Below are 18,376 nucleotides of genomic sequence, written 5' to 3'. Positions count from 1 at the left end.
AATGTTTACACTTTACATACATTGGTTGACACTAAATTATTTTTACTTAGCCATAAAAAAAAATTAAGATTAGTTGCAAAAACATGTCTGTAAAACAGCTCACTCCCGGGGAACATAATAAAAATACACACCCAAACTTTAAAAATTGGATGCATGGACAATCACATTTGATAGCCACTTAGCCCTGGACTTGCTGCCCATGTTCACACCTGGTTGCTAAACAGGTTAATATATTAATTTTAAAACAACAAGAATACCAATAATTTTAAGTTTCCTTAATTTTCTCTTTGTTTTTTTTTTTATGATTTATGATTGTTACAACATTTGCCTTCAACAAGGACAGGTATCCCTCTTCAAGCTACAATGACTACTTTGTGAACATTTTCCACCATGTTTTCACAAAATAATAGTATTTAGAAAATAGCCCAAAGAAAATACATGCGTTAAAATCATGTTTATGTAACTCAATAGAAACACAGAACTAGCACAAGCTGTCGACATAATGATGGCGTGAGCAAAGAGAATTTAAATTCTGATGATCAAAGTAAACAAATTGTTTTCTTTTTTTGGTCACGGAAGTAGAAAACATGTTCTTCCTGTTTCTACTGAGTTATAGAAACACTTGTAGAAGTTTGTGAGAACTTGAAAGTGCTGTGGAAACACTCGCCTGAGTCAAATATCACACATAGAAATCGAGAGCGAATAATCTTATTGTTTTAGTATAGATCTACTGGTCGTTCAAAACTTTATCTAAATCCTATTCACAGACACTTCAAAAATGCCAAGAAGCGGCCGTCATTTTGTTAACAAGCGCACACTGCTACGCTACTCACTATCTTTCACAAAATAGATAGTGAGTAGTGTAGCTAATCAGAGAGCAGTATTTGTGATAGAACCCTAGCAGAGTTATACTAAAACTTGATAGAAACAAAGGCATGTTTTCCATTTCTTAAATAATTTTAACAAAGGGATTTAGAGTGGGACAAACCTGAGCCAAACCGAGAGTGTAGTAGCCTGCTGAGCACTGTATTCGAAAGTCATCTGTTTTGGAAGGACATGCATATCCAGCTGGACACTCAGTACAGTTCTGCTGGCCTCCTTTACTGTATGTTCCATCTAAACACTCTATCTCTTGACTTGATGAGGTACTTGGACAATGAAACCCTGGTGGACACCATGTACAAGACTACAAAGAAACAAGTTTGACTAAAATATAGTTGAAGTCTCAGAACATTTTGTGAGGGTAAGTACAGATCTGGCTTAGGGTACATGTCCTGGGAGGACTCCTATATGAAAAGGACAGGGTTGCTCATCAGAAAATTTGAATTAAACCCCTAAAGGAGACTAATCTGGGTGTGGCTCGAGCTTTCTTTGACTCCTAAAAGACACCACTTAAAATGGAATAGGATTGATTACAAGATGCTGATCAGGTAAGGAGCCTATACTAGTAGACTGGACTCAACAGAGCAATAGTAATGGTAATCGTCCCAAATAATGGAAATAACAGCATCTTTGAGTGTGCCGTAAAAGACTCTTTGACAGCTAAAAATAATGGCATTTCATCCTGAACACCTTAAGTGAGACCAGAATCCTTGATTTAAACATGTATACCCCTAAGTTAGACGATGACCATCATTACCTTTTCTTATTATATGGCTACAAAATAAAGTGTATTATTATTATATGGCCACAAAATAAAGTGATAACTCCACTAACCATAAATGAAATAAAATTTGATCATAAACGTGATTAACTGAACAACCATAACTGTAATACAGCTTAACCATAAATGTAATAAATCCACCAACCATAAATGTAGCAAAAATTTGACCATAAATATAATAAACCGAACAACCATAACTGTAATACGGCTTAACCATAAATGTAATAAACTGCCTATCACCTCTGAGTCAAGGGGTCACAAACCCTGCCATTCTCTTATTTTGTACAGGGTAGCCTGTTCCAGGCTCTCGGATAGTCGGGGGTGAATGAAGACGCCTTATTTCCACTTGTTTTTCCCTCGCTCGCCCACTTCCTGGAACAGTGGTTTAAAGCTATTACATTTATGGTTAATTCTTATTACATTTATGGTTGGTATTACATTTTATGGTTTTATTACATTTATGGGTTATACACTTAGCTAGCACAAGTGCTTTGAAACATTGTTGTGGGTGTGTGGATTAGCAGGGTGACAACATACTGTTTGTGATCCAACTGCGTATGTTCCTGGTAGACAAGTCACAGTATCATTGGAGTCTGTTTTTGGGCAAGCGTGGCCCGCTGGACAAGGAGTGCAATCTATCTGCCTTCCGATTGAATAGGTGCCCTAAACAAAGAGAAAAACAGACAGTAAGACAAATGACGACAAGAATATGTTGGGTCTGAACTACAGATGTCGTAACTCCTTCCAAAGTTTACATACACCAGGCCAAGCCACAAAGTGCTGCCCCACCTTTTTACTAATTAAATATTTCATTTATTTAATTAACAAACGGTAAATGTGCAGCATGCAACTATCGAGATATGGATGCACGCAAGAGGTTGCTAAGCATGAAAGAAACATAAGAGTTGCATGACGCAAGGTGATAGCAAAGTGGTATGCCAGCTTCTTGAGTGCTTAGCAAACCTCCCAAGTGCGTCTATAACTCGATAGTTGCACATTACATGCTTACCATTTCCCATTTCTTTTATAACATTGAGACTTTTAACATCTTTCCTTGGATGGAAGTATTTTATTTTGAATCTCCAGATCTCATCCTGCTTACATGAAGTCAAAAGCATTATCAACTGCGCAAGAATGTTCATTAAAAAATCTGACGAAGCAACACAACAACATTTTTCTTGGATCATGGTGAGTTAGTTTACGTTTTCTTGATCTTGGACAAACAAACAACTTCAAACTGCTCAGTTAACCAAAACATCAAGCTAACAGACAAAAATTGCTGTCGGTAAAAGCGTTTCTCCAAAGTCAGTAAGATTTGGATTGGTTTTCCAAAACTTTTGGTGGTTGAGCTCTCCGTCTTCCACATCCTCTTCAGCAAAAGAAAAGAACAATATGGAACCAGACGTTTCTTACGGCTGTAAAAGTGAGAGTGGGGAAGAAGGCAAACGAAAGCCCCTTGCTTTGATCTGTTTAATTTGAGATGCTCTTTTTCAAAAGCAGGTTTGTGGGATAAGTTACAGTTTCCTTTCCACTTCGTTTCAAGCTGATAAGTTGCGTGTCCAAGTTTGAAATTGAACACATGAATGATGTTAACATCTCTGTCACTTTCGGTATTTGGTAAAATAAGCTTAACTGAACACAAAACTGAGGCTAAAAGGAAAATGTTAGAAAAGTAAGCTTATATTTGTACATGATGCAGTCGTTCCTTCAAGCAGCTGTTCCTTTAAGAGTTAAATTTATGATCGAGCAAAACTGAAACCTGGGCCAATTGAAATAATTCATCAGAGGCTGCCAATATTTGATAAAATTTCCTTTATTACAGCTCAGTAAAAGTATCATCTTTAACGTTTTTGGAAGAGAAGAAGCTTCACTTATGACAGAAAATTTGGTAAAACTCTCATGTACAAGTCTTGCTTGCCAAAGCATTTAAATGGCTTTCGATGCTAGAAAAGTTTTACAATGAAAGCTAGTACTGAATTTTACTGTCATCAAATGGCTAAAAATTCTCTCTAAAATTCCCGCTATGCATTACTAACCTTGAAAGGTTGATACAGACCAGTTTGTTGTTGTTGTTGTTGCTTTTGGTCCATCTCCGACTTCCGAATGTCTTTGTTCAACCAGCTGATTCAACTCCTGCTCACTTAAGGTGGCCGAACACAGTTTTCAAGAGCCTATACCTAATTCATCATTACTTTTAAGCTATTTATGCTTTGGCGTCCATTTTTTGCAAGAGTCGAGATTAACCACAGAAAAGTTTATTCTCGCATTTTGGCTAAGGTGTGTGCTGTTGCCATGGCAATGGGGTTGGTTAAAAACAAGGCTTAAAAAATGGTTTTGTTTATTTAAAAAAAATCCAGTCGTTAGATTTTTCTCATCTTTTGCCCACTACGAAATGACATTAAATCCCTTCTGTCAACAGCGTTCTAATAAAATTTTGACATAGGCGATTTTCGTAATTCGCCGTAAATCGTTTTCACCGCATGTTCTGTATTATTAAAAATTCCCTGTGTCAAAATTCAGATTTTTTGCGATAGATCATTCACGTGGTTTCTGAACTATTTTTTTGCCAAATTTCTTGAAATTCTAACGACTGTATCGTCAGAAATCGGCAAGTTTCTGCAAAAGCAATCGGTCTCAATTTTTCGAACAACTGCGCATGCGCTACATTTAACTGGGTTTTTTCAGTAACAAAGAAAAAGCTGAAAATTGCTGGGTTCTTTGCGTCGTTACCTTTTCTAACATATCTTTATAATAAAAGACTAAAGCCATCAATACACTGCATTCAACAATAGAGAAAAATAGCACAGATAGTGCGGGTGTTGAGTAAATAAAATGATCGCTCTATTGACGGCATGTTTGTTTTTGCAATCCTTGTGCGTGCTCTCAATTGCATCAGCAAAAGCGCGCGAGAAAACTGTGTTCGGCCACCTTAAATTAGCAAATCTCTTAGATGGAGGCCCGGCAGAAAACTTCATTTCAAAATTTGGTAGCTCACAGGAATAATCTTCCTCATCTCCGAAAGAATTATTACATTTTGCCATATTTTAGGAGACGAAAAATAGGAATTATGTTTTAAAAAGTGTCAACATCGATGAAAAAAACTGCCAAGAAAAAGTACAAATAAACAAAGAGATGTCAGCATGCATCCCACCGGCAAATGGATCAAGCTTATCAGCCAATCAGAACATGCGCTTCGCTTAGGCTATATTATAAAGTACCAGTCACATAACATTATATTTATAATACATCACAATACATTAAACGTACATTATGTTTCAATACAGTACAGTACAGTACAGTATATAACTAACCTTACAATATTATGGTAATCATTATCATTGCCATAGTTTGTCATTGTCATTATCATTATCACTATCATTGTCATTATATCATTATCATTATTATTATTTGGCTATGGCTACAGATAGAATGCCACCAACACTATGCACTATCTATAATACAATGAATAGTTAAAATGGAACTAAACTTAATTCACACACTTTTGTTCCACATAATAATGAGAACTGGCATACATACTGGTAGGCATTTGACATTCCCAGTTCCATCCTTGTTTGGACACTTCCATCCACTGGGACATGGAGTACACCGTTCCTGGGCACCCCATGAGTAGGTTCCATCATCACATTCTAGCTCCGTAGAAGTGTTAGTGAATGGACAGAACTTTCCTTCTGGACACACAGTACAAAACTGGGCATTTCCATCAGAATATGTCCCTAAAGAGATGGGTAAAAACAAAATAGATTAAGGGCAAATATGAATGAGCAACCCTCTGACTTGGGATAATATAAACACTTCATGTCATAGAAACTAGAGTGAAACCCAATTAATCCGGTCACAAATGGGTCACAAAAATCTGGCTGTATTAACAGAGTCGTCATATTAAAGGAGGTCTTTAACTAAGAAAACAACTGGCTAAATTCTTGCTCACACCAGAATAAAGTGGCCATAATAACAAGATGGCCATACTAAGAGGGTGGCCATAAGATGGGGTTCCACTGTGGATGGAAGCACCACATGAATAAACTATTAATCATGAATTCAAAACGATCTTACTTTAGGCAATTAATAAGCAGGAACTTGTGATGATACCTGGAATGCATTGCTTAGTGGGTGCCATTGCAGTTGAGGGGCACTCCATGCCTGCTGGACAGTCTGTACAAGTCAGGCTGTAAGCGACACTGTATTGGCCAGGATTACAAGGGACTGGGTATGCCTGTAGAAAGCATGGAACATGTGAGCGTCACTTTTTCACATGTTTAATTACTAGTTGAGGAAGCTCAGTCATGGTATTTTGAGTTATTTTGGCCACTTACAAAATTACCTTTAAATGGTAGGAAACCTGAAAATAACAGTTTAATAAGATTGAAAAACACCAAACAGATAATGATAAACCATAAAGGAACAAGGACAGCTAAGGATGGAGAAGATTAACATGGATTGCAAACGACGAATTTGAAAAATTGAGGCTATACTTTTCAATATGCAAACTGTGATGTAGCTCCTTTAAGAGTATTGAAAGGAGCTTAGTAAAGTTACTTTGAGTTATTTTGGCCATGTACAAAATTATCTGTAAATTAAAGGACACTTGAGTACAAAAGTTTACTAGTTAAGATAGAAAAACACCAAAGAGACAAGTTTTACAATTTTGCACCTCTGATGTAGAGCACATATAGCTATCTGTTTCCATTAGATACAATAAACATGCAAGGAAAGTAGGAACTCTCAGTTGCTGTACTGTTGCATTATTCCAAGCTGTCAATAACTAAACTTCTAATAATGCTTACATCAGTTGTGGGACACTTGTGACCAGCAGGGCATGCTAAACATCGCACTGACTTGCCTACACTATAAAATCCATTTGTACAAGCTGTTGCATTTGACCTGAAATAAAATCATTTATAGTTGTCATCATTGTTAGTAGTGGTCATTGTCACTGTTGTTCTTGGAATCTACATCACTTGACAAAGTTCTCATACTGCAACCAGAAATTAACTGTTTATCAGTGAGCATTGAGTAACTGTAGCATAACTTACTCTGGGTTAGGACACTGGAAGCCTGCAGGACATGCTGTGCAATTCTCTTTCCCACCTTCGCCAAATGTTGTGCTTCCAAGTGAACATCGTACAGGCCTTTGCTTTGGTGATGGACACATGTATCCAATTGGACAGTATGTGCAGTTTGCTTGTCCTCTCACGGAAAAGCTTCCTGAAGCACAAAGTGCAATTGCAGAGCTAGGAGATGGGCAGCTGTAACCAGCAGGACAATGTTTGCAAGATGTTGCACCCTGTTGGAATTTTATTTTATAATTTAATACATATATTGTTATCAAGTATACATACATACATACATACATACATACATACATACATACATACATACATACATACATACATACAAACAAACAAACAAACAAACAAACAAACAAACAAACAAACAAACAAACAAACAAACAAACAAACAAACAAACAAACAAACAAACAAACAAACAAACAAACAAACAAACAAACAAACAAACAAACATACATACATACATACATACATACATACATACATACATACATACATACATACATACATACATACATACATACATATTCCCACAACATACAAAACAGGGTAGCAAAGGGCTCATGCGTGACACATGATGAGGCAAAAAAATTGGTGTGTGACATGTGAAAAGCAACTAAAAGACATATGGGGTCTGTGAATTTGACAGAAAACCACCATCAATAAAAGTAGCTAGAAGTATATATTATGTAATACGTGTATGTGTGTATGCGAAATGAGATCACAGCTCCCCCTTTGCTACTCTCACAGAAGACAGTTGGAAACAGAAATTTACCTCGAATGGCTCAAACATATTCCTTAGACAAAAGAGTATGCCACTGGTATAACATGTAACCCGGTACAAACCTTTTGACTGTAAGTGCCACTAACACAGTGTTTAGGTGCCTGAGCAGGATCAGTACAAGCCTGTCCAGCTTCACATTCTGTACAAGAGGCATTTTCTTGAAGGGAGTAAAACCCAGATGGACATGGAACAGGAGGTTGGGTGACATTTCCACAACTGTAGCCTGCTGGACAAGGAGCACATCGTGGGATCTGTGATGAGGGATAGACAATAATGGAGGCTATAGCATTACTTTGTTTACATATTAATTACAGCATGTCACGTTAAATGGTTGTCCACCAGAAACTTGCTGCAATTGGTGGGACACTCCTCTTCAGCCCTTCAATGCTGATGACAACCTTTCCTAACAAAGTATTTTACATAACAGGGAGGAGATACAACCATGAATCTAATATATAAATTTAGGCCAGCCTAAAGGCGTAGCTACTGGGCCGGGTTGTTCAGAGCCTGATTAAGCTAACCCAGGAAAAGGTAGAATTTTGATTTGAGTTTTGTAACTTTGTGGTGAAGTTTTCTGTATATTGTTTGGCCTTCTGTTTTGAGTTTGAATAATCACCATATACACAAAACAAAGCGGCAAAAAAACATTTGTATAGAAGAAAAAGTTACAATTTGGTTAACTTTTAATCCTGGGCTAGCGTTAACCGGCTTCCGAACAATCCTGCCTTGTTTTCAACAAGTTAACCTGACATGAACCCGCGATCCAATCGAAAACCAGCACTTGATCAGCGGTCAATTTCAAAAAAACATGTGACCTTGATGAGCTGTAAACTTGAGCCCGTGATATGGTCACGTGATACTGGTCAGCAGATACCTTATTTTGACAGGTGTCAATTGATCATAACATGGATGTCCAATATCAAAGAACTACATGGTAAACCAAGGCTGCATGTCTCTGTCAACCTATTATTTGGAGTATGGCCGCCATCTTGTGCGACTCCGTCATCGTTGTCGCCGTCGTGCGTACGCGCCCACGAGCAATACCACGAGCCATGATAACCATGAGGAAATCAACTCATGGGTTTCCTTTTCTTTCCTATATGAGTATGGGGCTCCGCTTGGCGGCCCTTTGGGCTACCAAAGCTCCGCTATAATTTATGGGTGCATCTCTGGATGTTCATATCCCTGGTGGAGGACAGTCTTGGGGTTTTTGCCTTTAGAGTTTTGGTCAGTTTTTCTAGATCTATTCAGCTTTTTTGAAAATTACAATTAAAAACATGTTTTTCGGTTTACTGGTATATCTGTTGCAGTTTTCATTATTCTCTTTCTTGTGTCTAGTGCTTTCGTACTAGACACAATGTAAAAGCGATAAAAAAGATAGCAAACTACTTCATATACAGCAAAATATGATGTCATGCTCTAACAGTTTCAAATTTCCAACAACATTTCTTCAGGATGGTAAATTGTTCGTTTAGATCTTTGTTCTTCTGATTGTGGTCACCATGCAGATGTTTTCTAATAGCTGCATGTAAACTATCAATTCCCAGTATCCACCCTGCACTAGACACATGTTTACATGGCAGACCTATTTTTAGCGCTTGGTTTTCAGTTTTTCTCACAAAAAAAGTTTTTTGGTTTTGGTTGTTTGCTTGTCTAGTTTCTAGAACTCTTTACTTCACTTCAGTCAATCTGTGTAAGTTCATGTGGTGTAACATGCCTCTCAATGATGCACAGCAAAGCATGAAAGTTGTCTTCAACTTCTGGTTTGGGGCTGTCATGTTTGGGAATTTGACAGTTTGGAGCAATTTTATGGCAGTGTGACGGTTTTCCAACTTCTAGTAGGCTCCAATGCCCCAGCGAAGTGTTCCAGCCAACTGTAGACTGCAATCAAAACCACTTTGGGCTGTAAAGGTTAATTTCTAATTATTTCACAAATCTCACCACTTCATTGAACTTTTGGGTTTAATTTTCTTTTCTGGAGGGTCTAATCAAACTCTTCAGTTCCCACGTTTTGAGAATAACCTAGCTCATGGACCTAAATATCTTTGTCTAATAATGTAGATAATAATCCTACCTCTCCACCATTGTTCCAATATTCTGAAGAGGAACATGCTTGTGGCGATTGACTGGGATCATCACATGAGTGTCCTGCTGGACAAGGTGAACAAAATGATGCTGCAGTACCAGAATGTGTCCCTAAAGGACATGCATGGCAAATACCAACTCCAGCAGGACTGTATGTTCCTGGGGAACACTCTGTCGGTGGTATTGGAATGGAGCCATTCATGCACGAGCGACCTGCAGGGCACACTTGACAGGCTGATGCACCACCAAGACTGTACCTTCCATCTGGACATTTCTGTTGGAAGAAAGCATCAAATGTCATTTTGACAAAGAGAATTATAGGGCCATGTCCGCACTATGCCAGAGGAATTTGAAAATTGAGGTTTCACTCTTAAAACACACCAAATGTTTTCTGTCCACATTATGCCCAAGGAAATGTTACTGAAAACACAACAATTACTGGTTTGGTAAGGCTCAGTCAAGGAAATCACATGGATTGAGTTTTGTGATGCCATCAGTTTCAAAAACCTCCAGGGTACCTACCACAATGAGACCCAGTGGGAACATAGGAATACTTTGTTCAGTTAAGGGGTCATCTCTTGTTAGGGAGTCATTGAGCAATACTCTGGCAGCACAACACAAAGATAAGATTTCAGGTGCTCCCTTCTCAGTCCTAGGAAGTTTTCTGGTACATATAATCCTTTTAATAAATAGACATGGGTGTTTCACTAGAAGATACACTACTCGGAAAATTCATCCAGGACCTGAGTGATGCCATTTCCCACTTTTTCAAGAATGTTTGCACAAACATTTTTGTCTAAATAAATACATATTTAATAAAAAGAAAGTTGCAGAGTGGCTTGAGGATATGGATTTTATTTTCACTCACTTTCTGCAATCCTTCATAAAATGTTATTTTTACCACTTGCAAATAAAAAAAAAACATATCTTCACTCCACCATGTAACATCCTGTACATAACATTTGGTATACATACGGCACATGATGATTGTCCTGATATACTGTACTGTCCTGCAGGACAAGCGACAGGTGTGTTGGATGGATTTAAACATGAATGTCCTGCATCACAGGCCTTGCAGGTGACTGCCCCAGTTTCATTAGAATAAGTGCCAGCAGGGCAGGGCTGCGGAGCATTTGCAGGAGACGGACAGTAGTGACCAAGGTCACATGGTATACAGTGAGATCCATTACTGTATGTCCCGACCTGAGAAAACAAAAATTCAAGGTTACAATCAATGACAAGGACATGAGTCAAGGAATCATTTTGAAAGTATTTTTATAATATATTACAATATATTGGGAACATCAGGCAGCAACTCTACTCTATCCAAGAAAAACAAAAACAAAACAGTTGAAGAAAGGTTACAACACATCACCAAATCCTGTAAGTCAAAAGTCGAACTCAAGTTAGGCAATTAAGCTCTTAAACCAAACTACACTCACCTCACATGTCTCGGGCGGAAGGGCAGGATCCTTACAGATCTTTCCAGCTGCGCAAGTCAAACACTCAGTTGAAGCCACTGGAGAGTACTAAAACAAAAACAATCGACATCCTAATCAATCAATCAATCAATCAATTAATTAACAATTAACCTTAATTCAATAAGAGTGACACTTAAAAAGTTATAAATTTAAATAAACTTATTAACAAACTTGTGGTCTGCCAGTGATACAAGAGCTATGAAAATTGGCAAAGCAAAGAAACAGCAGTATGCCCAATTGCAAGCAAGGTTTAACACGGTGATTTACCTGGCCAAATACACACTGCTCTGGTGGCCTATCCCTGAGAGGGCACCGGCTTCCAGGAGGACATGCCTGGCAGGAAGACTGCCCAGGGATTTCTGAATAGTATCCTGGTGCACACTGAAAAAGAATACAGTGTTTGTTTGTCAGTACAACTCTTGACACTATGCAAAAGTGCGGCAGTTATCAGTCACTTTACAGATGAAACAAGACATTACAAGTGAGTGACTGACGTGTGTTATGGTTGCACAACAACCATGAGGCTATCACAATTAATCATTGTTTTGGTCAATAAAGATCCTATAAAAAATTGAATCCTTTTAAACACTTACTAATGTATTTACAATATTGTTTACCTGAGTACAGCTTGTTTGTCCCTTTGCAGAACTGAAATAACCAGCCGGACATTGTTCTGGGGGTTGTGTAGGGTCTGGACATTGGTATCCTGTTTTCACGATATAATGAAACATTAAAATAAAGAAACACTTGCAGAAGTATACCTGGCATTTTAGCATTAACATTCACAGTTAAAATTGAATGTTGTCTTCAATGAGTTACATCACAGTCTGCGCATCTTGAAATGTTAAGCCTACATTGTTCAAGGTCATCGCTTGTAACCCGTGTTAATCTTCTCCATGCTTAACCATTCTTGGTCCTTTATAGTTTATCATTATCTCTTTGGTGTTTTGCTATCTTGGTAAACATTTATCTTCAAGTCTCCTTCAATTAAAGGTAACTTTGAACATGGCCAAAATTACTAAAAATAATGTGACTGTGCTCCTTTTATTGCCAATGACACTTCATTCAATGAACATCCTTGCAAGTTACCAACCAAAGCAAATGCTGCTGCTTTTGCGGCCAACAAACCCAAAACAAAAACTTACAATGTTTTTTTTTTGTTTTCATGTCCCTAACATTACCTCAGTTTCTAGTGTCATGTTCAAAGCGGGGAATTATTACACACCTGCCAAAAGCATTATTAACCATTATAAAATCAGGACAAATGAAACACAACAGTACAATAAACAGCTTACCTCTATCACATTCAGTACAACTGACAGATTTAGTTTCGTTTGCATAAAACCCAGAAGCACATGGCTGTGGACTAGCAGTGATAAGCAGTGGACAGTAAAACCCAACAGGACAATCATCACAAGACGTGCTTCCTTCAGATGCATAAAATCCTCTGCCACACAACACGGGCGCATCACTCTTCACAGTGCACCTAGAGAGGACATTATGTCAACCACATTAATTAATAAAGTCAACTTCTCTGGCATACTGCTAACATCAGTCAGGTTGTCGTACATGAACCATGAACCCATAAAAGGTGATGGAACCACCTCATTCATATGTCTCACGTCTGGTGTCACTACTGAAATTTGTAATGTTGATCTGAAACCAATTTTGATTTTGTTTCAAACTATTTTTAGCATGACGACTTCAACATGCACAAAGTGCAGTGGATTCATTAAGGGCCGGGCACCGGGCAAATTGACCGCCTGTGAGCACAACTTTGCCCGGCTGTTCAACTCTGGGCTTTCAATGTGGCTTTTGTGAATAAAACTTGAATGCAAGTTGCTTTTCTTTGATTTCTGCATGTGCCTTCCCAAAAATAAAACTGAAATTCATTTAAAAAAAAGAAAATCTCCTTGTCTTATTCCTTCCTTGACACTGCTCATATATCGCCCCATGATTCACTGCAAAAGGAAAATTGATTAACGGTCTACATGAAAACCCATCTTGAAATCTCCCAGAATTGCGATGGCTACCGGCAAAAGAACGATCGCACAATATTTTCCTGTTTGACTTCTGCCTGAGAAAAAGTCAAGAGGTAAGTAGTGATTTAACCATTTCTTTTCAGAATGTTGAATGGCTAACTTCATGCTCAGTGAAGGGTGAAATCTTTTCAACACCCAGTTAATAATGGTAATAGGACTGAGTGGAGTCCAATTCGGTCTGTAATCACTATTACAATTTCCCACAAAAGCAAAAATTTATTTGAAAAAGAGCGTTTAATAGACATTTTTAAATACCATAATTAAAAATATGGAGAATAGCTTGCAAAACGGCTGTTAAGTTTCTTTCAAACCAGTCAGCAGAGACTAAACCTCCACAATTTTACAAAGTCAGTCTCTTGAATTGGTTACGACAGTGATTGTAATAAATGTTGTGATTGGTGGATTTAGTGGAGAGGACTTAAAATGATTGGCTCATTTAACTGTCCAATTACACTGTCCGATTACAGCTTTGCAGATTAATTAGAGCAAAATACAGCAGTTTATGTACCAATCACATTTGAGGAAATTGTAATTGTTATGATTAAGTTTATTATCGTAGTGTCAAGATTTTAAAATATGATTAAGCAATGTTTAACACATGCAAATATCGAACTCTCTTGTTCAAGGCGATTTCATGTATAGAGTCAAAACATTTCAAAATACTTTGTATTGACAAAATTTCTAGATTTTTTTGTTCAAAAAAAGAAGGCAACGAACGATTGTTATTCATGTTCAGTGAAGAGTGAAATATTTTCAAAGACCCGATTAATTATAAGCTTATTATCGTAGTACAGGTGATTTGTAAACAACGTTTAACATGTGTAAAATCGAACTCTCTTGTTCAAGGCGAATTTATGGCAAAGGTTGGAATCATTTCAAATTATTTTATATAAATAAACCTTTTCAATTTTATACAAAATTCGAAGAAAGGATTGAACAATCGGTTCAACTTTTTAACTGGTTGCCTAGCACGTGACCAATTTCTTCCCCGTTGCATGAGTTTCAAGTTTCAGTTTTATGTAAACAAACCAGTTCGCACGGAGATATAAGCTTGAATATTACTCACAGACACAGACATGCTGCTGCTTGTGTGGTCAATTGCTAATTTATTGTTCGAAAAGTCAAGTTTTAGATATACTACGAGCAAACCGTATTTTTCTTTTAGTTCGTCGAGAATGGAGTGAAAAAAAAAAGGACACGTGAAAGCTGGAGGCGAGGCAAGGCGAAATTTTTTTCATTCCACGACTACAAGAAAATTACATAGGGACTGCCCATAGTCTAAGTTTTAGACTGTTAAGATTCACTCCCAAAATTTATTCTCTCCGTGCGACGGATAAAAAAACGACTTGCTATAGTAGCCGGTGACCGTTTCATGTGTTTTTTGACTTAATGCAGTGCAAAATTTTACTCATGGAAATTTTTCGTTTATGATTACTTTTAAAATAATGGACTTGAACATATCATGAGATTGTATTTTTTAAAATTTGCCATGGGAGCATGTCCGGACCCATAGGAGGGGAAGGGCCATCAGCCCTTCCCATTTATGTGCCCGGCTGCTAAATTTGTATGCCCTCCTGTCAGAAATCTTAATGAATCCCCTGAAAGTGTGTAATTCTGTGAACCCCACTTGAGTGGGGTTCGGGCATATGTATGAGCATTGTTACCTAGTAACATGTGACGTGTTTTACAATACATTCCACTGGAAGTTTTAGATGCAAGCTGTGTAGTAAAACCTGTTTGGATGGAATTGGAGAAACAGTGCAAGCACATCAAACTCCTTCTTCATTTATTCTTTCAGCTTTGAAGCCCAGTGTTTGTGGAAGTGCCATTACTTTTTTGGTCAACCATGTGTTTAGATTGTGTGATCAAAACAGGTTTGCAATTGATAAAGCCAGACAACTTGTTTTGATGAATCTGCATTCTGTCGCTAGGATACTAAGTGGTGTCCAGTGTTCCTCGGTAATTCTAGTGCCTCGCTGCGCATGTGTTGATTACAACCTGCAATCTTAATGAATTACACACTTTGTCCATGTTGAAGTCGTAATGGACTATGAAAAAATTGAAAAATCTGAAATGTTTTGGGGAACTATCCTTGTTCAATCTGCTATAGTATAGCCCTTTTCTTGCATATGAAATATTCCTTTACATCAAGTTAAATGATACATCTAGACTTCAACATACATATTGTAAAATAAAGTAAGTGATGACCCTTCTGAGTGACCAAAACACTGCATGGACGAACGGTTGGACAATCAGCTGCAGTATGAGTGTGTAACATACAGCCAATATGTACCAATGTACGAAATGAACCAGCTTGATGGACTGTTGGATAACCAGGTGATATCTGTAGTTTGACTGCATAACTGCGCAACTGGCAACTAATATTCAGCAATGTATGGATTATTAGTTGGACAATCCACTTATATCACATGGGTATGTATCATCTGGCCAATATATACAAATGAACGAAATGTACCACATGGACAGATGGCTGGATAAATTGGGGTGATATCTGTGGCATCCAGCCATCATGTATGGATGGCTTGTTTTGTGACCCAGGTGATATCGGTAGCCCATCTTTGAAACACCAGCCAATAATATCAATGAATGGAAACATGAATGAATGAATTGATGAGTGATCAGTTGATATCTGTGGCCAACATGTGCTAATACCCAAAACCTCACCTATGACCTTCTGGACACAAAACACAATATCGAGCACCAGTTGAGTTGCTATATGTTCCATTAGGGCATTTTTCAGGTGTCTCCAATCCAACACTTGGACACCTAAAGCCTGCATCACATATTTTACAATCACTCAGTCCTTCTATATCTGAATAAGTTCCATTAGCACAGAGATGGTATGTTGGTTGTCCTTTTGTTGGGCAGAAAGCTCCTTTTGGACAAGGCTGACATTTGATGCTCCCAGTGGCTGCATAAGAGCCAGCTAAGCATTCTACAAGTTGTGTTTTGTTTGGACAACTGAAATCACAAGGGAGAAAATTACAAAATTGTGTGGATCCAACATGTTACTATCAGTAAATGAACGAATGTCGCATGGATATAACAATTCATGGATGAACGGTTGGGCAATCAGGATGTTTCTGGAACAGAAGAGTAAAGCATACAGCCAATATGCATGAATGAATGACATGGTCCACACATGGACTGTTGAATAATCAGGTGATATCTGCAGCATAATCATGTACCATACTGTGAATATCTACATGAATAAATGAACAAATGAAATGGGCCACATGGAAAGACTGTTGAATAACCAGGTGATGTCTGTAGTCCGTCTGTTTACCTGCCAGCTAATGTGCCTGAGTAAATGTCAGATGAATGGATCAATTTATGGGTGAATGGTTGGACAATCAGTTTATACAAGCAGTAACATCCAACCAATATATAGCAATGAATGAAATGTACCACATAGACAGATGAATGGAAAATCAGGATGATATCTGTGGCCTGGTTTTCTCGTGGCCAGCCAGATTGTATGACCAAATCAAACAACATGTATGGATGGCTTGGTTTGATAACCAGGTGACATCTGAAGTCTGTCTGTGAAACATCAGCCACTTATATCAATGCATGGATGAATTGATGAATAATCAGTTGATATCTGTGGCCAATATGTGCTAATATCCAAAACCTCACCTATGACCTTCTGGACACAAAACACAATTTAGAGCTCTGGTTGAGTCACTATATGTTCCATTAGGGCATTCTTCAGGTGCCTCCATTCCAACACTTGGACACCTGAAGCCTGCATCACATATTTTACAATCACTCAAGCCTTCTATATCTGAATAAGTTCCATTAGCACAGAGATGGTATGTTGGTTGTCCTTTCGTTGGGCAGAAAGCTCCTTTTGGACAAGGCTGACATTTGATGCTCCCAGTGGCTGCATACGAGCCAGCTAAGCATTCTACAAGTTGTGTTTTGTTTGGACAACTGAAATCACAAGGCAGAAAATTATAAAACTGTGTGGATCCAAGGTTACTATCAGTAAATGAACAAATGTCTCATGGATATAACAATTTGTGGATGAATAGTTGGACAATCAGGATGTTTCTGGAACAGGAGTGTAAAACGTACAGCCAATATGCATGAATGAATGAAATGGTCCACACATGGAATGTTGAATAATCAGGTGATATCTGCAGCATAAGTATGTAACATACTGTGCATGTGTACATGAATAAATGAACAAATGCAATGGACCACATGGATAGACTGTTGAACAACCAGGTGATGTCCATAGTCTGTCTGTGTAACTGCCAGCTTATATGCATGAGTAAAGGTCTTATGAATGGAACAATGCATGGGTGAACAGTTGGACAGTAAATTTATATCAGCGGCATGAGTGTGTAATATCCAGCTGACATAGCAACGAATAGGATGTGACACAAAAAACAGATGACTGAATAATCAGGATGATATCTGTGGCCTGGTTAATTGTGGTAGCCAGCCAGAATGTATGACCAAATCAAACAACACTTAAGGATGGCTTGGTTTGATAACCAGGTGATATCTGTAGCCTGTCTGTGAGACACCAGCCAATTATATCAGTGAATGCATCATGAATGGATGAATTGATGAATGATCAGTCGATATCTGTGGCCAACTTGCGCTAATACCCAAAACCTCACCTATGACCTTCTGGACACAAAACACAATATCGAGCACCAGTTGATTCGCTATATGTTCCATTAGGGCATTCTTCAGGTGCCTCCATTCCAACACTTGGACACCTGAAGCCTGCATTGCATATTTTACAATCACTCAGGCCTTCTATATCTGAATATGTTCCATTAGCACAGAGATGATATGTTGGAAGTCCTTTCGTTGGGCAGAAAGCTCCTTTTGGACAAGGCTGACATTTTGCACTCCCAGTGGCTGCATACGTGCCAGCTGAGCATTCTACAGGTTGTGTTTTGTTTGGACAACTGAAATCACAAGGCAGGAAATTATGAAACTGTATAGATTGAATGCTAATACAGTAATTAACTAAAAGTTATCTTCTTGGACCATTTGAAACATATTCATGAATAAATGTCTCACAAATAGAACAATTTGTGGATAAACAGTTGGACAATCAGGATGTATCTGGAACAAGAGTGTGCAGCACACAGCTAATATGCACAAATGAAATGGACCACGCATGGACTGTTGAACAACCAGGAGATATCTGCAGAATAAGTGTGTAAAATACTGCAAATATCTACAT

The 18,376-nt window shown here is 38.0% G+C and overlaps 1 protein-coding gene across 3 annotated transcripts in view; it reads right to left on the bottom strand.

Moving 5' to 3' along the window:
* Positions 1-18,376, bottom strand: part of LOC110042037 (uncharacterized) — a 100,959-nt gene that overhangs the window by 57,345 nt on the left and 25,238 nt on the right. For 2 of the 3 annotated variants that reach the window (XM_089293677.1, XM_089293678.1), the window contains 13 exons: positions 12,397-12,587; positions 11,719-11,807; positions 11,369-11,482; positions 11,063-11,149; positions 10,596-10,823; positions 9,610-9,894; positions 7,598-7,786; positions 6,718-6,968; positions 6,469-6,565; positions 5,774-5,897; positions 5,201-5,397; positions 2,201-2,326; positions 989-1,186 (listed from right to left, as the gene is read on the bottom strand). In XM_089293677.1, coding sequence (XP_089149803.1) covers positions 989-1,186; positions 2,201-2,326; positions 5,201-5,397; positions 5,774-5,897; positions 6,469-6,565; positions 6,718-6,968; positions 7,598-7,786; positions 9,610-9,894; positions 10,596-10,823; positions 11,063-11,149; positions 11,369-11,482; positions 11,719-11,807; positions 12,397-12,587 — 2,176 coding nt within the window. Of the gene's footprint in view, positions 1-988; positions 1,187-2,200; positions 2,327-5,200; positions 5,398-5,773; positions 5,898-6,468; positions 6,566-6,717; positions 6,969-7,597; positions 7,787-9,609; positions 9,895-10,595; positions 10,824-11,062; positions 11,150-11,368; positions 11,483-11,718; positions 11,808-12,396; positions 12,588-15,828; positions 16,126-16,803; positions 17,101-17,798; positions 18,096-18,376 lie in introns of all 3 variants that reach the window. The other variant, XM_089293676.1, reaches the window with a different exon arrangement.

Source organism: Orbicella faveolata, unplaced genomic scaffold, assembly GCF_042242905.1.
Source record: "Orbicella faveolata isolate gen_17 unplaced genomic scaffold, um_ofav_v1 contig_25, whole genome shotgun sequence".
NCBI classification, from domain to species: domain Eukaryota; kingdom Metazoa; phylum Cnidaria; class Anthozoa; order Scleractinia; family Merulinidae; genus Orbicella; species Orbicella faveolata.
Note: the sequence above shows the minus strand (reverse complement) of the source record. Positions and strands in the feature narration are given on the sequence as shown.